The 27,706-nt window shown below is 41.4% G+C and overlaps 1 protein-coding gene across 1 annotated transcript in view; it reads left to right on the top strand.

Moving 5' to 3' along the window:
* Nucleotides 1-423: 423 nt before the first annotated feature.
* wdr18 (WD repeat domain 18) overlaps nucleotides 424-27,706 on the top strand; it is a 97,666-nt gene continuing 70,383 nt past the window's right edge. Inside the window, exons 1-4 of the mRNA XM_039002205.1 lie at nucleotides 424-648; nucleotides 1,794-1,904; nucleotides 4,059-4,192; nucleotides 19,233-19,374. Coding sequence (XP_038858133.1) covers nucleotides 439-648; nucleotides 1,794-1,904; nucleotides 4,059-4,192; nucleotides 19,233-19,374 — 597 coding nt within the window. The 5' untranslated portion in view covers nucleotides 424-438. The remainder of the gene's footprint in view (nucleotides 649-1,793; nucleotides 1,905-4,058; nucleotides 4,193-19,232; nucleotides 19,375-27,706) is intronic.

Raw genomic sequence — 27,706 nt, 5'->3', positions numbered from 1 at the left:
TGTACAAATTGAAATAGATATAACGGTGGTGGTTTGTTTCTTCAATGTATTTTCCTTTGCAATTATTTTCTTGAACTTGTTGCTATTATTCTGTGTGAGGTATGTTTGTATCGCCAAAGCACAAAACGGATATCGGGATGAAAGCAATAAAATTACGTTGTTTTTACACAAGTGTGTTTGCTGCATATATTCTCTGTTGCCAAGACGACCGTGATTGGGAGTCCCATATAGCCGCGCACAATTGGTGCGAGTTAGGGTTTGGCCGGTGTAGGCCGTCATTGTAAATAACAATTTGTCCTTAACTGACATGCATAGTTAAATAAAGGTAAACGTAATAAACCTACATAACCCAGAATCCATACCTTCAATCAGGAAATGACGTGTATGCGCATGCGTTGAGTTCCTTTACTTCCAAAACAACACGCGTGCTGTACCAAGATGTCCGCGCCTATGGAAATAGTTTTGAGTGCCGATTCGGCTGGACAGCTATGGAACTGTGCCGTTTTGGAACTCCATTCGGGTACAAATCTCTTGGCCTATCGAGGTGGCAATACTTCTTCGAGGTCACTCACAGTTTTGAATGGAGAGTACATCCTCGGAGCCCAACTCGGGAAAAACTTCATCAACGTGTGGGAAATCCAGAGAAAGGTAGCTAGGTAACGTTGGCTAGCTTGCTAGGGGCGCGAGCGCTGTTTATAGCTATCTGGAGATAATGCACTGAAAGGTCTTTGGACATAGTTAGCTAACGTTACATGTGGCTAGCTTGTTTGATCGTATGTCTGTCCGGTTAGCTAGTTTAGCAAGGTGGCTAAGGTTATTCATTGTGAAACGTGTTTTCTGTCGTTAGCTAGATACGGATAGAAGATGGGCCTAACTGTTACACATGGGATGAATGCACGATTTTTTTTATGAAGGACACATGGAGTGTCACTTAATCAGTCATAGAGATGACCAGTAGTGTTGTTCAATTCTAGTCCTGAATCACAAGGTATACAGGCCTTTGGCTTTGTTCTAGTCCAGCACTAACACACCTCATTCATCTAATCAACAGTTTATCAGGTGCATTAGGACTGGACTGGAACATTATTCTGCACACTATGGGGGTCTCCGGGCTTGAAGAATATTGGGGCAGTGATGGTACACTCCATAGTACTATAATGATAATACAGTTGACTGTCAAAATAAAGGAAAAACTTAAGTAAATGAGGGCTACAAAGTACATTGAAAACTGGTGCTTCCACACAGGTCTTGCTCCTGACTTAATTAAGCAATTAACATCTCATCATTCTTAGGGTCATGTATAAAACATGCATAGCTGCCCATTATTATGTCTACCATGGCTAGAATAAGATATCCGTGACTTTGAAAGAGGGGTCTCAAAGAAGCTTAGGGGGTTTAAAGGCTGTGTGTGTGTCAATCACCAGGTCTCAACCCAATTGAACACTTATGGCTCGTGGTGAATATAAGACCCAATTTAAGTTGGTTCCTTTATTTTGGCAGACACCTGTACATTCATGGTGTGGAATTATGTATAACACATTACTTTTATGTGAACTATATTGTTCCAGTGGGTGAACAAGATGTGGGGGTCATATTAAAATGCTGACATTCGTTTTATCTGTGGAATAAAGCAAACATGTTTTTGTGGCAATAGTCTCAAAGGTTGCCTGAATGAATGAATATCTATAGAATTAGATGCAAATACCGGCATTGGCTACAAAGCTGATGGAACTAAATATCCCATTCCGATGTAGGCTGACAGGCATCAAACATGTACATCTTTTTTATTTCAGGATCAGCTGCAGCAGAAAATTGTGTGCCCTGGGATTGTGACATGCCTGACTGCATCCCCCAATGGCCTGTACTTGGTGGCAGGCATTGCTGATGCCATCTACTTATGGGAGGTGAGACATATAACCGACCGCCTCGATTCGGTCTTATGTAGCAACATTTGTGGTTTTTACATTGGATAAAAGTAGAGACTCAGCTAGAAAGTGGTATATCATACACTGCAGTTGAAGAACAATTGAAGTAATTCTGCTTTAAAGTTGATAAACTTGTAACTCCACTTTTGAGAAAATGGCCCATGAATGTTTCGGTACACCTACTGGAGAGCTCTTTGTTGTCTACACCCATTCAGCATCATTCACACCCTCTTAAGCCTTAGCCCCACCCATCTCTTTAAGGATTCACATGAGGTCATTTGCTAAACAGAGTGATTACTCAACAGCCAAAGATTTCAAGACTAAAAGTGGTGACAGTAGTAGCCTACAATAAGGAAAAACACCAAGTAAAAATACACTTGATCTGGTCCTTGGCCTATATCCTAATCTGACTTTGGTGCAGGTCATGTTCTTCACGTTACCGTCTGGTAAACACACACTATATAAAATATAAAGTTGAGTTGTCACAGGATACAGAAGGTGAAATGGTAACTTGCATAGTAGCAATATCAAAAACGGATAGTGTCCAGATACAAATATTTTATAATTATTAGATGATGCTTACCTGACACACTTGTCTAAATTGATGGGTCATGTGAAGGAAATGCTATAACTACCCCCCCAGCCACATTTAGTTAATGGATGAGTCACTATTGTCTAGAAATGTACACATGTTCATGAAATACTATAGATGGCCATAATCATCCCAAGACACACCTGGCTAACTTGATGGGTCATGTATTCATCTGGTGAAGTGTTTTTAGACATGCAGTCTTTTTTCTTTTGTTTAGACATGTACTAGTAGCTAGCTAGCTAAACAATGAACCAGCATAACCCCAACTCCTACTACTACCAACCAATACAAACATTGTCATAGCTGTAGTATGAATCTGCAGGTAGCTAAAGCTAACCAACCAGGTTCAATGTTTGCTAGCTAACATTAGGCTATAACTAAGAATGCAAATGGATTTCTGATTCGAATAATATTACTACACAGAGCATACACGTAACGTTAGCTAGCGAGCCAGCAAGCTAATGTTCGCTAGCTAGCGAACAGTCCGCATTAACTTGCAATGAAAACGACTTTCTGAAAATACTTGTATATATCTGAAAATGTAGCTAGACTCTTACACGTATAAATGGATGAATGCTTCACGGCAGACTGAACCGTTTAATTCCGTTTTGAGTGTAGCTACATCTTGTTTGGCCAGTGTTTTGTCAAGTCACTCTGGTTCACACTGACCGTGGCGTGTGCAGAAAGTAGAAAATCACTTTTTCCAACTGATCTGTCGATAGCGCCTGCTAAATTCAGGGTATAAATGTTGAGAAAATTTGCCAAACTTTTGTAGTTCTTGATGGTTGTTATATATTTAAAAAACGCTGTGGTAGAAAGGACTATCAACACATACTGACAAGCTCACGTTATAAACAGAAGCATGCTACATGGCAGACCAATCCAAACTCATCTCCACACAAATGCCTCCTGTGAAGTAGTGACGTGACATACGCCTAGTTTCCTGAAACGAGTCACATATAAAACATCCGCAAAAGGGATGTCATAGTTATTCAAATTCAAATTTGACTTTAAGTTGTGTAATATGTATGGAATGACTACGCTATGGCTGACATGTATACTCTTCTCCTCAATGTCTCTGTACTACTTTGAGGATAACATTATCGGTCCTGACTGAAGTTGTGAGGAAGCTACAGCTAGGCCTAACGTTTGACCTAAGGAGCTGCTGTTAGTATCAGCAAAAAGATCACCTTTGCCTCACCAGTTTCAAACTACTTTATGTCCTCACCATAGACTGTTTTTTTAATGAGAAGATTACTCTCATGAAATGTAATTTTAATCACATATTTAGTGACTGTAAATCCTTAATTTGCTGTTTGATTTCCTCACCATCTGTTTGATGCATCAATAAACACAAGTTGTAGGTTTTTTTCAGCTTTCCAAAGTGAAAGTGGGGTATCATTATCTAAAATTTGATTGTAACAGCATGACTCTCATAAGGCGATACTCCATTGGTCAGTGAAATAGATGTTCATACAGTGATACAATTAACTTATCTCTAGGCTAAGTGGCATTTGATGTTAATGAAATTGTCATTCTAGGTTTCCTCTGGGAATTTGCTGGCCATCTTGAGCCGCCATTACCAAGACCTGACCTGCCTGCGCTTCAGTGACGACAGCAGCCATTTCATCTCAGGAGGCAAAGACAACCTGGCACTGGTCTGGAGTCTAGCCAGGTACAAACAGCTCTTACACTGGAGTGTGTTAATTACGCCAACACTGTTTAACTTCTTTGGGCTGCAAGCCCGAAGCCGGGCACAATATGACAACAGCCACTTCAAGTGCAGGGCGCGAAATTCAAAAGATATTTTTTAGAAATATTTAACTTTCACACATTAACAAGTCCAATACAGCAAATGAAAGATAAACATCTTGTGAATCCAGCCAACATGTCCGATTTTTAAAATGTTTTACAGCGAAAACACCACGTATATTTATGTTAGCTCACCACCAAATACAAAAAAGGACAGACATTTTTCACAGCACAGGTAGCATGCACAAAACCAACCTAACAAACCAAGAACCAACCAAACTAACCAAGAAACAACTTCATCAGATGACAGTCTTATAACATGTTATTCAATAAATCTATGTTTTGTTCGAAAAATTTGCATATTTGAGCTATAAATCAGTTTTACATCACAGCTACTGTCAGAAATAGCACCGAAGCAGCCAGAGTAATTACAGACACCAACGTCAAATACCTAAATACTCATCATAAAACATTTCTGAAAAATACATGGTGTACAGCAAATGAAAGACAGGCATCTTGTGATTCCAGCCAATATTTCCGATTTCTTAAGTGTTTTACAGCGAAAACACAATATAGCATTATATTAGCTTACCACAATAGCCAGAAACACAAGCCATTTACCAGCAGCAAAAGTTAGCGATCGTAACAAACCAGCAAAAGATATATAATTTTTGACTAACCTTGATAAGCTTCATCAGATGACAGTCCTATAACATCAGGTTATACATACACTTATGTTTTGTTCAAAAATGTGCATATTTAGAGCTGAAATCAGTGGTTATACATTGTGCTAACGTAGCATCTTTTTCCCACAAAGTCCGGATATTTTTCTGACACTCACATATTCTGACCAAATAACTATTGATAAACATTACTAAAAAATACATGTTGTATAGGAAATGATAGATACACTAGTTCTTAATGCAATCGCCGTCTTAGAATTCTAAAAATAACTTCATTACGACATGCAGTTTACGTTATGGCGAGAGCGTGCCCAAAATCTGGGCGCAAACTACTAGTTCACATGTTCGACAGATATATGAAATAGCATCAGAAAATGGGTCCTACTTTTGATGATCTTCCATCAGAATGTTGTACAAGGGGTCCTTTGTCCAGAACAATCGTTGTTTGGATTTAGAATGTCCTCTTCTCCAGTCAATTAGCACGGAAAGCTAGCAAAGTGGCGCGAAGCTCTCCTTCCTGAACATACGCAGACAAAGCAACACGCCTAACGTCCCGAAAAAATTTCAATAATCTAATAAAACTATATTGAAAAAACTAGAGTGTTTTCTATCCAATAGTAATAATAATATGCATATTGTACGAGCAAGAATTGAGTACGAGGCCGTTTGAAATGGGCACCTTTTATCTGGCTACTCAATACTCCCCCTGCAGCCCAAACAGGTTAATAACTGGTTGACCCTCCTTTGGCAGCAAGAACCTCAACCAAACGTTTTATGTAGTTGCGGATCAGACCTGCACAACGGTCAGGAGGAAGTTTTGAACATTCCTCTTTACAAAAATGTTTCAGTTCAGCAATATTCTTGGGATGTCTGGTGTGAACCCCTCTCTTGAGGTCATGGCACAGCATCTTAATCGGGTTGAGGTCAGGAAGGCGTATTTTCTTTTGTTGAAGCCATTTGTCGTTGTCCTGCATCTGAGCTTCAATGTGAGCTCCTGCAAAATGTATTGATAAACTTGAATTAATTTTTCTGTCGTTGATAGCAAGCGGTCCAGGCCCAGAGGCAGCAAAGCAGCCTAAACCATGATGCTCCCTCCACCAGAATTTACAGTTGGGATGAGGTTTTAATGTTGGTGTGCTGTGCCTTTTTTCGCCACACACAGTTTTTTTCCCTTCCAAACAACTCAACTGTAGTTTCATCAGTTTCATCTGTCCACAGAATATTTTTCCAGTAGCGCTGTGGAACATCCAGGTGCTCTTTTGCGATCTTCAGACGCGCAGCAATGTTTTCTTTGGGCAGCAGTGTCTTCTTCCGTGGCGTCCTCTCATGAACACCATTCTTGTTTAGTGTTTTTTTTACGTATCGTAGACTCGTTAACAGAGATGTTAGCATGTTCCAGAGATGTCTTTAGCTGACACTCTAGGATTCTTCTTAACCTCATTGAACATTCTGCGCTGTGCTATTGCAGTCATCTTTGCAGGACGGTGACTCCTAGGGAGAGTAGCACCAGTGCTGAAATTTCACCATTTATAGACAATTTTTCTTACCCTGGACTGATGAACATCAAGGCTTTTAGAGATAATTTTGTAACCCTTTCCAGCTTTATGCAAGTCAACAATTCTTAGTCTTAGATCTTCTGAGATCTCGTTTGTTTGAAGCATGGTTCATATCAGGCAATGCTTCTTGTGAATAGCAAACTCAAATTGTGAGGTTTTTTTATAGGGCAGGGCAGCTCTAACCAATATCTCCAATCTCGTCTCATTGATTGGACTCCAATTAGCTTTTAGAGAAGTCATTAGCCTAGGGGTTCAATTACTTTTTCCAACCTACACTGAATGTTTAAATTATGTATTCAATATAGACAAGAAAAATACAATAATTGGTGTGTTATTAGTTTAAGCACACTGTTTTTCTATTGTTGTGACTTAAAATTTGATCTGATCTTCATCTATGACCAATTTCCGCTAGCGGGACAACTTCCGGTGAAATTGGAGGGCGCGCAATTCAAATAAATAATCATAAAAAGTATGGATTTTAAACATTTAGGTATGTACAAGTGTCTTATATCGGTTGAAAGCTTAAATTCTTGTTAATCTAACTGCACTGTCCGATTTACATTAGCTATTACAGCGAAAGCATGCAATGCGATTGTTTGAGGACGGCGCCCCACATCAAAATATTTTTCCACCGGCAACTGTTTCATAAATTCACAAATAGCGATTAAATATTCACTTACTATTTGAAAATCTTCCTCTGATTTGTCATCTAAAGGGTCCCAGCTATTAACCTCTAAAATGATTTAGCTAGCGTATCTTAGTTAAGAAATATTACATACTACTGCACATCTATTATTAGGGTTGTCTACACTTAGAGGATTACAAAGCTAGCTAATTAGTTACCTTGGACAGTCTGAGAATCTGAGTAAAATGTGTAACTTGTCACTCTTATCTTAAAAGCGACTTCTCGGCAGAATAAAAAAAATGATTTTTTTTGTTTTGTTAAATCAGCTGCCAGAAATCCTTTCTTACCTCTGTCGCTTGTCATCAAGTAACAGGGGGCAAATGGAATTGTTCTCTCAATGTGGTTTTTACATTACTGACTCACGGTTGGACGCACCTGGCTTTGAAGTGACAGGTGACGTTTGGTTAGGCTTATACTATTGACACTGTTACACTGCTGTATTTCATGCTATGTTATCCAGTGCGACATAAACACATTTTGTGCTTGCCAAATCAAGAGAACATTAAATAGGTTCCACTGCTTTCTCTGAACCTTCAACAAAAAGGGGACAAAAACCCAATTGTAATTTTTATCACAAGCCCATCCTTAGGATGTGAATATTTAAGGAGCTTCTGATCTCTTAATCTCAGTGAAAAATTGGATTAGTGCTTTGATAATTGGCAGGGAGAGCAATAAACTGGTTTACTGAGTTTGAGTATTTAATCAAAAAGACGTGTGGAGCTATGAAACACTGACAGCTACTCCTCTCTTATTTAAATTGTTGGAATGGATTGTTATCGGAGGAATAAAAGGCTTAACTATTTTGAGAACAAATTGTACAGACTGGATGTGAGTTGAATTGTGCTAAAACTGTAATGCTCTACATCTTTCAATTGCTTATGATCTTATTTTAATTAGTTGGTGAATAAAGATGGCATTGAATGATGTTAATCAAACCTAAAAAAAAAAATGTTTACAGGGAATGGATAGGCCTTTTCAATTCAAGCACTGGACCAATGTCCAACCTATGTTTTGGCAGAGTTAGAAAACATCTATACTGATCATACTGACAGCACAGACCGACTGATCTACAAATCACCTTGCACCGAGAAAAAAAAATTGTCGATCAGTCAGGGAACTCAGTGATTCACTATTTTCATTCAATTTCCTCTGGGGTTGAATGGTACTGAAGTAAGCCTAACTCTTCTCCAGTAGGTGGCAGTGTGAGACTTCCATTACCAGTGCCTGCCAGCACTAAAGGGGAATGGAAATGTACAGGTTGTGGTAAACAAGATGGCAAATGTAAACCTGTTGTAATATTTTCCCTTTCCCTCAGAAATTAAGTTTGCTATTTTAAATGGAATTGGTCAAATTTAGACTGAGGAAGGCTGTCGAACCAACTGGCAGTGAAAAAAAAATAAGGGATTGCTTTGAATTTACTATGAATGTATGACAGTCTGCTTTCCAAAGTAATACCTTCTCTTTTTCTAGTAGAGCATGTTATTATATTGCCAATGCATATCCTCAAGGGAAGCAGCAAAAAAAGTAAATTCTACTAAAGAAATAATGTCAACCGTATGGCCCAGTATACAGTTTGAAATGAGACTTGCCGTTACCTAATTACCTATATCAATAGTCAACATCAGGCGGAGCTTTTGACATCTCAATTCCAAATAGCTTTTGATGTATCAAAGTTCTTGAAAGGTCCTCCTCTTACAACGCACTACCTTTGTTGCAACCATTTCCCCCTCAAAGCAGAGGCTTTATGGTGTATAATCAAGAGTCCTGAAGCTGTACTTGCAGTTGAAAATAAATCATTGTTTTATAGGTCTAAACTGTTATTTCGCCCTTGCAGGTCTGCTCCTGTAATGCCAAACAAATGATGTAGCCCCACACCAAGTGTGTTTAATCCACTCATTAAAACCTCTTAAATGTGAAGTGCCTATGTTTGGGGACCCTATGTGATAAAAAAAAAGAAAAAAGAAATTCAGTCTGTTATGAGAACAGTAGCCACTATCTGGGAAAGCTGAGTATCTTGGCTATTGATCAGTGCCTTCAAATCTTTGGTATGACTTACTGCCATATATATGGGCATACAAATTTACAATGGCAATGACCTCATTTCAAGATGGCTGCTACCTACATTCCAGTTAGCACTGTGAAGTATAAATGAAAAAAACACGGAATACATTGATACACACCGAAATTCGGGGCTCCGCAGATCATTAGGATATCTTATTTGTATGACTGTGACCAACCATTATTGATCACCAGCCCCAAGAGTATTAAAAAAAAAAAAAAAAAAGTATTTTAAGTTTTCAACAAACAGCGAACCACTTACAAGGTAAGCTTCAATTTGGTCTGTGTTTGAGGTAAAGCTGCATGGGGAGTATCAAATTAATCCTTAGATTGGCAATTGGCTAGATTTGTTCCTACCAATGTTATCTGATGTATGACTTAATGGAAACATCCAATGTCCACCGAGTGACTATCCTTGCGCATCAAAAATATGTTGCCTGCTAATGCGCTGTAGGCATGTATGTCCTCCGACACCACCACAATGTTTGAAAGATGTTGGTGTTGTAGAATTTTTTTTTTTATAGTGAACAATAACTTTTAAGCACATCCAGTGTGTAAAAACAGTGCAATTACCACATTCGGACACTTTGGAGAGGTTGAAAGGACACCTGGATACCCCCATAACACCACTACAATGTTTGGGTGCGGTTGATGTGGTTGAAATTGTGTTTTTATACTGAACAAATAGCATTTAGGGATTGCAAATATGTAATAGCACTGGAATTACCTTTAAAAAAAAAAAAAAAAACTTTATTTAACTAGGCAAGTCAGTTAAGAACACATTATTTATAATGACGACCTAGGAACAATGGGTTAACTGCCTTGTTCAGGGGCAGAACGACAGATTTTTACCTTGTCAGCTCGGTATTCGATCTGGCAACCTGTCGGTTACTGGCCCAACGCTCTAACCAATAGGCTGCCTGCCGCTCCAATTTACCGACACATGCCACTTTGGAAAGGTTTAGGGAAAATTGGAAACGTCATGTGTTTACACCTGACAACTTACCAAAACATCTGCCATTTCTAGTTAAGTCTGTCAATTATTATTTTTTTGTCTGATATTGTTCACATGTTGTGGAAGCCATCTGATGTTTCCAGTTCTAGTCATCAATAATTCAGTTATAGCTTGCAAATTTAAAGATGACTTTCAAAATAAAATAACACTTTTTATTTTGTGTGTGCTTGATCTTGTGTATTCTGAAGTATGTATTTGTATTTATTACGGATCCCCATTAGCTGCTGCCAAAGCAACTTTCTCATAATCTCCTAGATGTCGTTTTTTTCAAATATAACCCCACAATATCCCATAATGACAAAGCAGAAACAGGTTTTTAGAAACACTTGATAATAAAAACTGAAATATCACATATACATATGTTTTCAGACCCTTTACTCAGTACTTTATTGAAGCACCTTTAGCAGTGATTACAGCATCGAGTCTTCATGGCACACCTGCATTTGGGGATTTTCTCCCATTCTTCTCTGCAGATCCTCTCAAGCTCTGTCAGGTTGGATGGGGAGCGTTGCTGCACAGCTTTTTTCAGCTCTCTCCAGAGATGTTAGATCGGGTTCAAGTCCGGGCTCTGGCTGGGCCACTCGTGGACATTCAGAGACTTGTCCCGAAGCCTCTCCTGCGTTGTCTTGGCTGTGTGCTTAGGATCGTTGTTCTGTTGGAAGGTGAACCTTTGCCCCAGTCTGAGAGCTTTGGAGCAGGTTTTCATCAGGATCTCTCTGTACTTTGCTCTGTTCATCTTTGCCTCGATCCTGACTAGTCTCCCAGTCCCTGCTGCTGAAAAGCATCTCCCGAGTGGTGCAAGGCACTGCATTCCAGTGCTAGTTGTGTCACTACAGATCCTGGTTCAATTCCAGGCTGTGTTGCAGCCGGCCACGACCGGGTGACCCATGAGGCGGCGCACAATTGGCCCAGCGTCGTCCGGGTTAGGGGAGGGTTTGGCCGGCCGGGATGTCCTTGTCCCATCGCGCTCTAGCGACTCCTGTGGCGGGCCGGGCGCATGCACGCTGACACGGTCACCAGGCGTACGGTATTTCCTCTGACACATTGGTGCGGCTGGCTTCCGGATTAAGCTGGCATTGTGTCAAGAAGCAGTGCGGCTTGGTGGGGTCGTGTTTGAGGACGCATGGCTCTCGACCTTCGCCTCTTGCAGTGACGGGACAAGACTAACTACCAATTGGATACCACGAAATTCGGGAGATAAAGGGAGTAAAAAAAAAAAAAAAACCCACAGTATGATGCTTCCACCCATGCTTCACCGTAAGGATAGTGCCAGGTTTCCTAGAGTAAAATCTTGGTTTCAACAGACAAGGTGCCTTTTGGCTAACTCCAAGCAGGCTGTCATGTGGCTTCCGTCTGGTCACCTCCCTGACCAAGGCCCTTCTCCCCCGATTGCTCAGTTTGGCCGGGCTGCCAGCTCTAAGAGTGGTTCCAAACATCTTCCATTTAAGAATGATGGAGGCCACTGTGTTTTTGGGGACCTTCAATGCTGCAGACATTTTTTGGTAACGTTCCCCAGATCTGTGCCTCGACACAGTCCTGGCTCTCAGCTCTACGGACAATTCCTTCAACCTCATGGCTTAGTTTTTGCGCTGACATGCACTGTCAACTGTGGGACCTTTGTTATATAGGCAGGTGTGTATGCCTTTCCAAATCATGTCCAATCAATTGAATTTAGCACAGGTGGACTTCAATGACGTTGTAGAAACATCTCAGGGATGATCAATGGAAACAGGATGCACCTGAGTTAAATTTGGAGTCTCAAAGCAAAGGGGCTGAATAAATCAAATCAAATTTTATTTGTCACATGCGCCGAATACAACAGGTGTACATTGAAATGCTTACTTACAAGCCCTTAACCAACAATGCTTTAAGAAGTTAACACGTTTTTCTTAAGTAAAACATTTAAAATAAAAGTAACATACTTAAACAGCAGCAGTAAAATAGCAGTAGCGAGTCTATATACAGGGGGTACCAGTACAGAGTCAATGTGTGGGGGCACCAGTTAGTCGAGGTCATTGAGGTTACATGTAGGTAGAGTTAAAGTGACTATACATAGATTATAAACAGAGTAGCAGAAGTGTAAAAAGAGGGGTTTGGGTAGCCCTTTTGATTAGGTGTTCAGGAGTCTTATAGCTTGGGGGTAGAAGCTGTTAAGAAGCCTTTTGGACTTGGCGCTCCGGTACCGCTTGCCGTGTGGTAGAGCGAACAGTCTGACTTGGGTGGCTGGAGTCTTTCGCAATTTTTAGGGCCTTCCTCTGACACCACCTGGTATAGTGGTCCTGCATGGCGGGAAGCTTGGACCCAGTGATGTACTGGGCCATACGTACTACCCTCTGTCGTGCCTTGCGGTCGGAGGCCGAGCAGTTACCATACCAGGCAGTGATGCAACCAGTCGGGATGCTCTCGATGGTGCAGCTGTAGAACCTTTTGAGGATCTGAGGACGCATGCCAAATCTTTTCAGTCTCCTGATGGGGAATAGGCTTTGTCGTGCCCAGTTCATGACTGTCTTGGTGTGTTTGGACCATGATAGTTTGTTGGTGATGTGGACACCTTAACTTGAAGCTCTCAACCTGCTCCACTGCAGCCCCGTCGATGAGAATGGGGGCGTGCTCGGTCCTCCTTTTCCTGTAGTCCACAATCCTCTCCTTTTGTCTTGATCACGTTGAGGGAGAGGTTGTTGTCCTGGCACCACACGGCCAGGTCTCAGCCTATAGGGAGGAGGTCAGTCTCATCGTTGTTGGTGATCAGGCCTACCACTGTTGTGTCATCGGCAAACTTGATGTTGGAGTCATGCCTGGCCATGCAGTCATGAGTGAACAGTGAATACTTATGTAAGTAAGCTATTTCAGGTTTTATTTTGTAATAAAAAATAAAAGTTAACCTGTTTTTGCTTTGTCATTATGGGGTATTGTTTGTAGATTGCTGAGGAATTTGTTTTATTTAATCAATTTTAGAATAAGGCTGTAATGTAACAAAATGTGTAAACGGTCAAGGGGTCTGAATACTTTCCGAAGAGACTGACATCAACAATGAAATAACGCATATGGAATCATGTCACTAGAATAGTGACCCGCAAAACACCAGTCTCAACGTCAACAGTGAAGAGGTGACTGGGACGCTGGCCTTCTAGGCAGAGTTCCTCTGTCCAGTGTCTGTGTTCTTTTGCCCATCTTAATCTTTTTATTTTATTGGCAAGTCTGAGATATGGCTTTTTCCTTGCAACTCTGTTTAGAAGGCCAGCATCCCGGAGTCGCCTCGTCACTGTTGACGTTAAGACTGGTGTTTTGCTGGTACTATTTAATGAAGCTGCCAAGTTGAGGACTTGTGAGGTGTCTGTTTCTCAAACTAGACACTAATGTACTTGTCCTCTTGCTCAGTTGTGCACTGGGGCCTCGCACTCATTCTATTCTGGTTAGAGCCAGTTTGACATGTTCTGTGAAGGGAGTAGTACACAGCGTTGTACGAGATCTTCAGTTTCTTGGCAATTTCCCGCCTTCATTTCTCGGAACAACACAGTCTGCTGATGAGTTTCAGAGGAAATGTCTTTGTTTCTCGCCATTTTGAGCCTGTAATTGACCCCACAAATGCTGATACTCCAGATAGTCAACTAGTCTAAAGAAGGCCAGTTTTACTGCTTCTTTAATCAGTACAAGTTTTCAGCTGTGCGCCTATGTAGATATTCCATAATAAATAATCAGTTTCCAGCTACAATAGTCATTTACAACATTAACAATGTCGACACTGTATTTCTGATCAATTTGCACTTTTAATGGACAAAAATTAGCTTTTTTTCAAAAACAAGGACACTTCTAAGTGACCCCAAACTTTTGAACGGTAGTGTACAGTGGAAAGAAAAAGTATGTGAACCCTTTGGAAATACCTGGATTTCTGCATAAATTGTTCATCTGATCTTCATCTAGATCACAACAATAGACAAACACAGTCTGCTTAAACTAATAACACACAAACAATGATATTGTTTTCATGTCTTTATTGAACACACTGTGTTAACATTCACAGTGCTGGGTGGACAAAGTATGTGAACCCTTGGATTTAATAACTGGTTGACCCTCCTTTGGCAGCAATAACCTCAACCAAATGTTTTCTGTAGTTGCGGATCAGACCTGCTCAACGGGCAGGGGGATTTTTTGACCATTCCTATTTACAAAACTGTTTCAGTTCAGCAATATTCTTGGGATGTCTGGTGTGAACTGCTCTTGAGGTCATGCCACAGCATCTCAATCGGGTTGAGATCAGGACTCTGACTGGGCCACTCCAGCAGATGTATTTTCTTCTGTTGAAGCCATTCTGTTGTTGATTTACTTCTGTGTTTTGGGTTGTTGTCCTGTTGCATCACCCAACTTCTGTTGCGCTTCAATTGGCGGACAGATAGTCTAACACTCTCCTGCAAAATGTCTTGATAAACTTGGGAATTCATTTTTCTGTCGATGGATAGCAAGCTCCAGGCCCTGAGGCAGCAAAGCAGCCCCAGACCGTGATGCTTCCTCCACCATAATTTACAGTTGGGATGAGGTTTTGATGTTGGTGTGCTGTGCCTTTTTTTTCTTCACACATAGGTTTGTGTGTTCCTTCCAAACAACTCAACTGTAGTTTCATCTGTCCACAGAATATTTTTCCAGTAGCGCTGTGGAATATCCAGGTGCACTTTTGTAAACTTCAGACATGCAGCAATGTTTTTTTTGGGCAGCAGTGGCTTCTTCCGTGATGTCCTCTCATGAACACCATTCTTGTTCAGTGTTTTACGTATCGTAGAGTCGTCAACAGAGATGTTAGCATGTTCCAGTGATGCCTAAGTCTTTAGCTGACACTCTAGGATTCTTCTTAACCTCATTGAGCATTCTGCGCTGTGCTCTTGCAGTCATCTTTGCAGGACGGCCACTCCTAGGGAGACTAGTAACAGTGCTGAACTTTCTCCATTTATAATCACCCGACTCTCAATTTGTCTTACTGTGGACTGATGAACATCAAGGCTTTTAGAGATACTTTTGTAACCCTTTCCAGCTTTATGCAAGTCAACAATTCTTTATCTTAGGTCTTCTGAGATCTCGTTTGTTCGAAGCATGGTTCACATAAGGCAATGCTTCTTGTGAATAGCAAACTCAAATTGTGAGGTTTTTTATAGGGCAGGGCAGCTCTAACCAACATCTCCAATCTCGTCTCATCGATTGGACTCCAATTAGCTTTTGGAGAAGTCATTAGCCTAGGGGTTCACATACTTTTTACAACATATGCTGTGAATGTTTAAATGTATTCAATATAGACAAGAAAAATACAATCATTGGTGTGTTATTAATTTAAGCACACTGTGTTTGTCTATTGTTGTGACTTAGATGAAGATCAGATCAAATTTTGACCAATTTATGCAGAAATCCAGGTATTTCCAAAGGTTCACATACTTTTTCTTGCCACTGTATATACATACTTACATACGTACTCAAAGCTAGCTGTTAACTGAAATGGCGAGCAACGGGCAGGCGGGCGGAGACCAGGGAGACGGAGCACGCACCGAAACTAAAGTAAGAAAGTAGGCCTATAAATATCAAATAAACTAGAGATTCCACACATTTACCACAGGGGGACTCAAAGTTGTAGAAACATCTCAAGGAATGTCAATGGAAACAGGATGCACCTGAGCTCAATTTGGGGTAGGGTCTGAGTACTTATGTAAATAAGGTATTTCTGGTTTTTATTTTTATACGTTTGCATGCATTTCTAAAAACCAGTTTTCACTTTGTCATTATGGGGTTTTGTGTGTAGATTGAGGCAAAAAAAAAATTACATCCATTTTAGAATAAAGCTGTAACGTTTAACAAAATGTGAAATTCTTTCCCATTTTGAGAGTCTGATTTGAGATATTTGGCTTTATTTTTTATTTTTAAATTTATTTTGCTTAATAATGTTTACAAGTTGTCCCTTCTCACGTTTATAAGAAGTGAGTGCTAAATGCTAACTCCTGTTCATGTACGCTGGTTAGCATAGCTAGCATTCAGAAATCATTGTTGACAATAGATGCTTCAATTCCATTGTTTTGGTCGAGTTCGATTGATCTCTACCGCATATATTGCCACTGTTAGGTTGAAAGCCCAATCTATTCACTCTATTTCTATGAGTTCTGCATTGTACGGTGTGTTGCCCAGGCAACCCAAGACTCTTTGCTTGTTTCAGCAAGGTGCACCATTTTTTTTTTTATCACGTCCATGACTCAACCGCACAAATGCCTGGCGTCCCATCTTCAGTCAGCTGTTCGTTCCAGAATTTGTAATTTTTTTAAACGGTTATGGCGGTTATTTTCTTTTCATGACGGTCTTGGTTATACGGTAATTGTGCCAGCCCTACTCCCACGTCAATTCTTTCCATTTCATCAATGTGTCAGCATGTTCTTTAAGTATTGGTGTATAGTGCCAACAATCATTAATCTCCAACAGTTTATTTACATGACTGAGGCTTCGACTATATACCACAAACACATCCGCTCTCTTCGCCAGACTGACTTTAATTCCCAATTACAGTTTGAAGAATACGAGTCCAGTGTTAGCTACTTTCTCTGACCTTCGCCTTTTTGAGGGGACAATGTGAAACTCAATGTAGCATAAAGAACAGAGTGCTACGGGTCTGAGAGGAATTTTAAATGGCCACCGACCTGCATCGGGTAATGCACCTTTCACATGTGAAGAATGGCCTGGGTTGGGCCCACACACCGACATTAAGTGGTTTGCTTTGACCCCATCCCAGAGGGATGTAATGAGCGGACGTGGCTTAAGTCCCCACTAATATCTCCGTGATACACCCTGAGCATCGTTGGAATAGCTCCGAAATTGCCTCAAAGGGAGTATTGGAACTGGAATTCTGTTAGTGGTTTGATATTCCTCAAAATGCCCCCAGGCTGCTTCTTCTCCTCCCTTTTTGTGTGCACACGCAGTAGCCTATGCTGTGGTGTGTGTGCCTGTACGGGTTATGTTTGTCACAGATGTTGCTGCAGACAGGTTGTCCCTGAGATCCTGCCAAGGAGCACCTCTTGCTGCCGAGCTGACAGAATGGGTCCTGGGTCCCGCTCAGATAATCAGGCTTTCTATCCTCCCCCTCTTTCCCTCTCGCTCTCTTGCTCTGTTTATCCACCTATAGGCCGCCTCCTCTCCTGTCCTGCTCTGGCAAGTTGTCTCGACTGAGCCAGAACCAGTGATGTTCAGAGCTACAGTATATACTCAGAAAATTGCATTTTTGGTCCAAATTCCTTGGCTATAAGAATACAGCAAAATATTTGTTTTTCCCACTAATAATCTCACAAAAAATAATTGTGAGATTTTAAGTTTTTAAATGGTCAAAATGTGAAGGGAATACATATGTTTTTGGTTTACTTTCAAATGGTTGAGGTAGAAAGATTTGAACATTCTTGTCATGGTTCTGTATTGGTGTTTTGAGGTTAGTTTGAGATCAATGCTAGTCACATTCATTGCTTAACATGAAATTCCACCATTTGTTTATGCGGATGTAAACTCAGCAAAAAAAAGAAACGTCCCTTTTTCAGGACCCTGTCTTTCAAAGATAATTCGTAAAAATCCAAGTAACTTCACAGATCTTTATTGTAAAGGGTTTAAACACTGTTTCCCTTGCTTGTTCAATGAACCATAAACAATTAATGAACATGCACCTGTGGAACGGTCATTAAGACACTAACAGCTTACAGATGGTAGGCAATTAAGGTCCCAGTTATGAAAACTTAGGACACTAAAGAGGCCTTTCTACTGACTCTGAAAAACACCTAAAGAAAGATGCCCAGGGTCCCTGCTCATCTGCGTGAATGTGCCTTAGGCATGCTGCAAGGAGGCCAGGGCAATAAATTGCAATGTTCCTACTGTGTGACTCCAAAGACAGCGCTACAGGGAGACAGGACGGACAACTGATCATCCTCGCAGTGGCAGACTACGTGTAACAGCTGCACAGGATCGGTACATCCGAACATCACACCTGCAGGACAGGTACAGGATGGCAACAACAACTGCCCGAGTTACACCAGGAACGCACAATCCCTCCATCAGTGCTCAGACTGTCCGCAATAGGCTGAGAGAGGCTGGACTGAGGGCTTGTAGGCCTGTTGTAAGGCAGGTCCTCACCAGCCATCACCGGCAACAACGTCGCCTATGTGCACAAACCCACCGTCGCTGGACCAGATAGGACTGGCAAAAAGTGCTCTTCACTGACTAGTCGGGGTTTTGTCTCACCAGGGGTGATGGTCGGATTTGCGTTTAACGTCGAAGGAATGAGCATTACACCGAGGCCTGTACTCTGTAGCGGGGTGGAGGGTCCATCATGGTCTAGGGCGGTGTGTCACAGCATCATTGGACTGAGCTTGTTGTCATTGCCTGCAATCTCAACGCTGTCCGTTAACAGGGAAGACGACATCCTCCCTAATGTGGTACCCTTCCTGCAGGCTCATCCTGACATGACCCTCTAGCATGACAATGCCACCAGCCGTACTGCTCATTCTGTGCGTGGTTTCCTGCTAGACAGGAATGTCAGTGTTCTGCCATGGCCAGCGAAGAGCCCGGATCGCAATCCAATTGAGCACGTCTGGGACCTGTTGAATCGGAGGGCTAGGGCCATTCCTCCCCAGAAATGTTCGGGAACTTGCAGGTGCCTTGGTGGAAGAGTGGGGTGGGGTAACATCTCACAGCAAGAACTGGCAAATCTGGTGCAGTCCATGAGGAGGAGATACTGACTGTTACTTTTGATTTTGACCCCCCCCCCTTTGTTCAGGGACACATTACTCCATTTCTGTTAGTGACGTGTCTGTGGAACTTGTTCAGTTTGTCTCAGTTGTTGAATCTTATGTTCATACAAATATTTACACATGTTAAGTTTGAAAATAAATGCAGTTGAAAGTGAGAGGACGTTTATTTTTTTGCTGAGTTTATATAAATGACTAAACCCTCCCTCTGTGTTACAGTGTGGTGCAGCTGGACCCGTCACACACCCCTGAGCCTCGTCATGTCCTGTCCCGTCACTCTCTCCCCATAACCGACATCCACTGTGGCCTGATGGGACCCCAGGCTCGAGTAGCTACTGCATCCCTGGACCAGACAGTCAAGGTGGGCTTTTTCCGCGCATCCTTACTATGCTTGTCCAAAGGGGAATTATTGTGAACTGCCTCTGAGGCTGTCTGTATGAAATTTGGTCTTGTGTATGTAGCACAAAGCTTTTTTAAATACATTTTTTAAACTTTGTTTTTATTGTAGGAACACAAAGAAACTCTTAATGGTACATTTCCTTCCAATGAGAATATAATGGATAAAAAATAATCTTTCCATGCCTCAAGCTGTTGAGGTGGAAGAGCACAATGCAATCTGAAGTTTGCGAATGATTGTGGGCTTACAAATGCATATTTTATGTTGTCTTCCACCCGTCATTTTTATTATTCACAACATTCTTATTGATAGACATCTAATCTAACGAAGTTCTGGCGTGCACTCTAGCGATGTGATTTATCTGTATTCTAAATGGATACCTACGGGCCTACCAATGTTTTTCTTTTCTTTTTTAGGAATTCTTCAGGAGGACACATTTTTATACCAGTGCAATCTTAATTAAAAACCTCAATTAGTTTTAGTAAACATATTTGATACTCTGTTTCGATTTAAAAAATAACATTAGGCCTTTGTCTCAGAGCGTCATTTGAACTGTCTTGCAATGGTGTTTTATGTGCTACATTACCCTTAGCGTTGGGATTTGTGTTTACTGGAACTGAAGTGGGAGGTGGTAGCCTAGTTTACAGGTCACTTGCATGCAGACTTATCGACCAGTCGGAATATTGAAGCTAAATTGTGTTAGTCCACGCAAGCAGTGTTAGAAGAAAAAACATGAATATTGATGAAAGGGTACCTCGCAGACGTGAATCCCCATTGGATCTTAAGTATAATTTTATTTGGGTCTTAAGTATAATTTTATTTGTTACTCATTTAACTTGCTAACAACCCTTAATGTTTCGTGGCTCAAGTCCCAAAATAGGAAAGCAATTCTCTCTAATTGCATGAAGATACACAAAACAAGATATGCAGTTTTTGACATGCAGAAGATTTGCCAATCACTCTATCCCATTGTATTAGTTAAAGGCCCAATGCAGCCATTTTTTTTAAATCTCACTATCAAATAATATCTGGGTTCCTAACTGTTATAGTTTTAAATTTAAAATAGCAAAAATCTATTTGTCAAGCAAGAATTTAGTTAAGACTGTCTGGGAGTGGTCTGAGTTAGGAACCTATTTGGAAGGGCCTAATAGGAGAGACATGTAACCTGAAAACTAGCTGTTAATAGCAAAACCTGCTGATTTTAGAAGATCCAGTGTTGATTGTTATTGGTTAAGAATACAATCAGGAAATAATACTGATCAAATTGTTTCACACTTAAAGTGCTAGTTTCATCAGCTGTAGTACAAATATGACACAAAACACAGGAAATTGGAATTTTGACCACACTGGGACTTTAAAGATAATTGCTAAAACCTTTCTTATTTACTGTTGCACGATCATATGAATTGATAAAATGGTTTTATCCAATTTAAAACGAAGAATAATAATCTTGTATTGGGCCTCTAAAGTGAATGATATTTCCTCCTTTTACCTCATTTATATAAAGCATCTTAAGGCCCCTGTTGAAACCATTAAACAGACCATGATCGAATTTTAAATGTGAATCAAGGCAAGGACTCTCCAAATGGAATGCCTATGTACAGTACAATCTCTTTTGGAGTGTAATGGTAGTCACAGGTAGGACCACACTATTTAGACCTGGCATTGTGAAACAAACACCACAGTGGAAGGATTCACACTGCTTGGGTAGCACAGATTCCATGTATAGCACATTTCTCTCCTCCACAGGCCAGGGTAAAAATGATAACAAATATTACCAGAAGGGAACGTGTCGTGAGGTTGTAGCATTAGCCTCCATATCTTCCCACCTTTATCCAAACTTTTTATAGTCCCGTACCCCTTCAAACATTCAACCTCCAGCTGCGTAGCACCAGGGTCAGCGCACTCTCAAATGTTTTTTTTTTTGCCAGAATTTTAAGCCTGCCACACACACACACTACGATACATTTATTAAACATGAGAATGAGTGTGAGTCTTTGTCACAACCCGGCTTGTGGTAAGCGACAGAGCTCTTATAGGACCAGGGCACAAACAATAATATAACAATCAATCATTTTGCTCTTTTATTTAGCCATCTTACATAGAAAACCTTATTTGTTCATAAAAAATTGAGAATAACTCACCACGGGTGTGCTTGAAAGGATGCACATAACTCTGCAATGTTGGGTCGTATTGAAGAGAGTCTCAGTCTTCAATCATTTTCCACACACAGTCTGTGCGTGTATTTAATTTTCATCCTAGTGAGGACCGAGAATCCACTCTCACATAGGTACGTGGTTGCAAAGGGCATCAGTGTCTTAACAGCGCGATTTGCCAAGGCAGGATACTCTGAGCGTAGCCCAATCCAGAAATGTGTCAACGGCTTCTGATTTAAATTCAATTTTCACAGAACCGCTTGTTGCAATTTTAATGAGGCTCTCTTGTTCAGATATCGGTAAGTGGACTGGATGCAGGATATGAAAGGGATAACGAATCCAGTTGTTTGTGTCGTCAGTTTGGGGAAGGTACCTGTGTATTTGTGCACCCAGCTCACTCAGGTGCTTCGCTATATCACATTTGACATTTTCCGTAAGCTTGTTCATTTGCACACAAAATGCATACAATGATGGAAAGACCTGTGTGTTGTCCTTGTTAATCCAGACAGAGAAGAGCTCCAACTTAATCATAGCCTCAATTTTGTCCCGCACATTGAATATAGTGGCAGAGTCCCTGTAATCCTAGATTCAGATCATTCAAAAAACATCACCCAGATAGGCCAGTCGCGTGAGAAACTCGTCATCATGCAAGCGGTCAGACAAGTGAAAATGATGGTCAGTAAAGAACTTTAAGCTCGTCACTCAATAAAAAATAAAAAAAACGTGTCAATACTTTGCCCCTTGATAACCAGCGCACTTCTGTATGTTGTAAAAGCGTTACATGGTCGCTGCCCATTATCATTGCATAATGCAGAAAATACACGAGAGTTCAGGGGCATTTCTTTAACAAAGTTAACCATTTTCACTGTAGTGTCAAACTTTTTTCAAGCTATCAGGCATTCCCTTGGCAGCAAGAGCCTCTGGGTGGATGCTGCAGTGTTCACAAGTGGCGCGGGAGCAACTTTTTACCACTCTCTCCCTGTTATGGCTTTTGCGCCATCAGTAGAGATACCAACACATCTTGACCAGCAAAGTCTATTTGATGTTACAAAGCTCTCCAGTACTTTAAAAAATATCCTTTAAAAAATATCCTCTCCTGTGGTCCTGGTTTCCAGTGGTTTGCGGAAGAGGATGTCTTCCTTAATTTATCCCCCCCCATAAACATAATGGACATATACCAGGAGCTGTGCTAGTCCCGCCACGTCTGACTCATCCAGCTGTAAGGCATATAATTCACTGGCTTGTATGCGAAGCAGTAATTGTTTGAAAACATCTCCTGCCATGTCACTGATGCGTCGTGAAACAGTGTTGTTTGATAAAGGCATTGTCTGTATATTTTTTGGGGCCTTTTCCCCCAGCATTGTCCCAGTCATATCCGCGGCAGCAGGAAGAATGAAGTCCTCCACAATAGTTTGGGGCTTGCCTGTTCTAGCCACTCGGTAGCACACCATAAAAGACGCTTCTAACTCCTTCTTATTAATTGTTTCTGCCGCTTTTATACATGTCTTTACTACTCGACAGTCATCTTCATTCCCGCTCAAAAAAGTTCCCGTGGCTTATTTTTCAAATTGTCATGTCTCGTTTCTAAATGTCGGCACGAGTGAAGGTTTCCCACGAGAGAGTAACGGTTAATGTGATTGAATGTTAATTATTTGACTAGGCTACCTGTATTTGACATTGTTATTTTGCTAAACACTAGATGGTTTAATTTTATTTTTGGCAGTGAAAGGAGGCTTCTCAGGTGAGAAAAAAACCTCACCCAAATGTATAGCCCTGTTGGAAACTATAAATGTACTGTTTGAAATTGAAGAAAATATATATTTTTTTATTTTTTATAAATGTGAATAATTTTTATTTGATGTACCCCCCACGACATTGCGTGTACCCCTGGGAGTACCTGAACTAGAGAAACAAAATCAATACCACACTGACGGTTGTGAAAATTGTTAAGCCATGTTTGAAGGTCACAGCAGTGTTGCGCAAAGAGGGGCAAAGTCAGAAGGAAAAACTACAAGGGGGATTATCCAAGGAACTGAATAACACCCGACTTGTCTGGATTCAACATCAATGAACCCCCATATCAGTCATTGATGCTCGTGACTCCTGCCATTGCTTAATTTCCTTCAAACAGTTCTGCCTGTCATTCTTACCTTGAACAACACCATTCTGACATTGTCGAGCAACACTTCAATGACGCAGTGTAACAAAAATCTTTTTTTCTTCTCCGTTTGAATTTGCACTGACAGGATTTGAAGCAATCAGGCTTGTAAAATGCGAATGGTTACATGACAGATCCAAGGGCTGGTGGCGTTTGATGGCTACTGTAGCTCTGTGAGGACCCTATTGGATGAGCTGACGGTTGACAAGCCAATCGAACAAGGGAGCCTGATTTGACGGGTTGCAGGCCTGTGACGTACCAGATCGTGTGTGCTAAGGTTTCCGTTACACGGAACCCAAACCGGCCGCGCGCCATCATGCATAAATGTATTTTGTCCCCCCACACCAAACGTGATGACGACACTCAGGTTATTATATCTAAACAAACTCTGAACCAATTATATTAATTTGGGGACAGGTCAAAAAGCATTAAACATTTATTGCAATTTAGCTAGTTAGCTTGCACTTGCTAGCTAATTTGTCCTATTTAGCTAGCTTGCTGTTGCTAGCTAATTTGTCCTGGGATATAAACATTGAGTTGTTATTTTACCTGAAATGCACATTTTCCTCTACTCCGCCAATTATTCCACACACAAAACGGTCAACCGAATCGTTTCTAGTCATCTCGCTTCCTTCCAGGTTTTTTTTCCCTCTTGAAGAATATTGCGATTGGCAACTTTCATAAATTAGGTGCATTACCGCCACTGACATTGTTCGTCTTTCAGTCACCCACGTGGGTATAACCAATGAGGAGATGGCACATGGGTACCTGCTTCTATAATCCAATGAGGAGATGGGAGAGGCAGGACTTGCAGCCTATCTGCGTCACAAATAGAACTGACTTCTATTTTAGCCCTTGGCAACGCAGACGCTCGTTGGCGTAATAATTGAATAATATAGATTTCTAAATTTATTTTGCGACGCTCGTGCACGCGACACGAGCGGTGTAGTCAGCCTGTTTTGGTAAATGTGGCGCCGGACATTTGACCGGAAACTCTTTAATTTACCAGACATTTGAGAAATGTACCTGACCCATATGCATTGGGTGCATAACCTGACTAGGGCATCCACCCACGGTGTTCAGAATGACAGAAATCACATTTACAATATGGTAATTAACAGAACATGCAAGTCGAGTATGCAACGATGTGCTGTCCTTACCGAATTCTGATGTGCACTTTGAACAGCTTAGAATAACTGTCCTCACGTACTTTTCCTCAGCCAACAAGACAAGTAACCAACAGCAAGATCACTGGCCTATGTCAACCTACTACTGTAGGAAAGTTTAGGCTACCTATTCTATTGGTCAGTTTGTCGAGAAAGAAATGGCATATTCTGGGGACAGTTGTGGGACGATCGATCCCAAATTCATACAACCAGTCGTAGGCTACATTAAAAAAAAGCAATGAGTCTGATGCAACCGATCATAACGTTTCGCTTAAAATGTTGATGAACTATTATTTCATCACATTATAAGCACAGCAATGCCCACATGGCAGCAGGCTACACATGAATATTTGTTCTATAATCCAATTAGCATGAAAACACCATTGTCAAACGGGCACAGCACATGCGAGCGGTTTCATGTGACAGAAATGAAAATATCCATTCGAAATTTAGAAAGAGGAGATCTAATATGCGTATGTATAGAGATTTCAAACTATCACCAACTCATTGCATAGTGGTATCTGACGCACTGATGAAGCCTGCCTTTCGTTGCATTTGATGCCGCGTTCAAAACAACTGGGAACTCGGAAATATCCAACTCAGACGGGAAAAATAGTTTTGAACGGTCATTCAACTTGGAATTCCAATTCTGGCCTCTTTCTATAGCTCCGACTTTCCAACCTAAAGATCATGATTTGACCTCATATATTTTCCAGAGTTCCCAGTTGTCTTGAAAGCACCACAAGACACTGCAGCTCTTGCGCTGTCTGATCGATTTTCCACTCAAAGGCTCTGTATCTGTATGCTATAGGTGGGATAAATAAGAAGCATAACAAATATACTGAACACACGAGCCAATTTAATTCCATTAAATTATGCAAATTACCCTATAGACCGATAAGCATGACCAGTGAACTGGTATTTACATGAATCAATATGGTAAAAAACATTATTTCACAATGGGATATGCAATGGGCGCCAATTTTATTTAAATAGTACCCGCAAAACACCAGTCTCAAAGTCAACAGCGAAGAGGCGACTCCAGGATGCAGTGTTAATGTTGTAAATGACTATTGTAGCTGGAAACAGCTGATTAAAAAATAATAATACAAAAATATATTTTATGGCATATCTACATAGGCGTACAGAGGCCCATTTATCAGCAACCATCACTCCTTTGTTCCAATGGCACGTTGTTAGCTAATCCAAGTTTATCATTTTAAAAGGCTAGTTGATCATTAGAAAACCCTTTTGCAATTATGTTAGCACAGCAGAAAACTTGTACTGATTTAAAGAAGCTTTAAAACGGCCTTCTTTAGACTAGTTGAGTATCTGGAGCATCAGCATTTGTGGGTTCGATTACAGGCTCAAAATGGGCAGAAACAAAGACCTTTCTTCTGAAACTCTTCAGTCTATTCCTGCTGTTGTGGGAGGTGCAGTTGCCGTACCAGGCAGTGATATAGCCCGACAGGATGCTTTCAATTGTGCATCTGTAAAAGTTTGTGAGGATTTCAGCTGACAAGCCACATTCCTTCAGCCTCCCGAGGCTGAAGAGTGCTGTTGCGCCTTCTTCACCACACTGTATGTGTGGGTGGACCATTTCAGTTTGTCCGTGATGTGTACGTCGAGGAACTTAAAACCTTCCACCTTATCCACTGCTGTCCCATCGATGTGGATGGGGGGGTGCTCCCTCTGCTGTTTTCTGAAGTCCACAATCATTTTGTTTTGTTGACGTTAAGTGAGCGGTTACTTTTCTGACACCACACTGAGTGCCCTCACCTCCTCCCTGTAGGCTGTCTCGTTGTTGTTGGTAATGAAGCCTGCTACTGTTGTCGTCTGCAAACTTGATGATTGAGTTGGAGGCGTGCATGGCCACACTGTCATGGGTGAACAGGGAGTACAGGAGCGGGCTGAGCACGCACCCTTGTGGGGCCCCAGTGTTGAGGATCAGCGAAGTGGAGATGTTGTTTCCTACCTTCACCACCTGGGGGCGGCCCGTCAGGAAGTCCAGGACCCAGTTGCACAGGGCGCAGTTGAGACCCAGGGCCTCAAGCTTAATGATGAGCTTGGAGGGTACTATGGTTACTGAGCTGTAGTCAATGAACAGCATTCTTACGTAGGTTATTCCTCTTGTCCAGATGGAATAGGGTAGTGTTTAGTGTGATGGCGATTGCATCGTCTGTGGACCTATTGGGGCGGTTTACAAATTGAAGTGGGTCTAGTGTGTCAGGTAAGGTGGAGGCGATATGATCCTTGACTAGTCTCTCAAAGCACTTGATGACAGAAGTGAGTGCTATGGGGCGATAGTCATTTATTTCAGTTACCTTTGCCTTCTTGGGTATAGGAACAATGGTGGCCATCTTGAAGCATGTGGGGACAGCAGACTGGGATAGGGGGAGATTGAATATGTCCGTGAACACAGCAGCCAGCTGGTCTGCGCATGGTCTGAGGATGCGGCTAGAGATGCCGTCTGAGCCGGCAGCCTTGAGGGTTAACACGTTTAAATGTCTTTCCTTATCCGTGGTCAACCTGAGTGAGCCCACAGTCTTTGGTAGCGGGCCGCGTCGGTGTTACTGTTTTATCCTCAAAGCAGACAGAGAAGGTGTTTAGTCTGTAGACTCTGCCACATACGTCTCGTGTCTGATCCTTTGAATTGCGACTCCACTTTGTCTCTACTGACATGTTGCTTGTTTGATTGCCTTCTGGAGGGAATAACTACACTGTTTGTATTCAGCCATATTCCCAGTCACTTTTCTATGGTTGAATGCTGTGGTTCGCACTTTCAGTTTTGCGCGAATGCCGCCATCTATCCACAG

The sequence above is a fragment of the Salvelinus namaycush genome, chromosome 10 (genome assembly GCF_016432855.1).
Source record: "Salvelinus namaycush isolate Seneca chromosome 10, SaNama_1.0, whole genome shotgun sequence".
In the NCBI taxonomy this organism is placed as follows: domain Eukaryota; kingdom Metazoa; phylum Chordata; class Actinopteri; order Salmoniformes; family Salmonidae; genus Salvelinus; species Salvelinus namaycush.
Note: the sequence above shows the minus strand (reverse complement) of the source record. Positions and strands in the feature narration are given on the sequence as shown.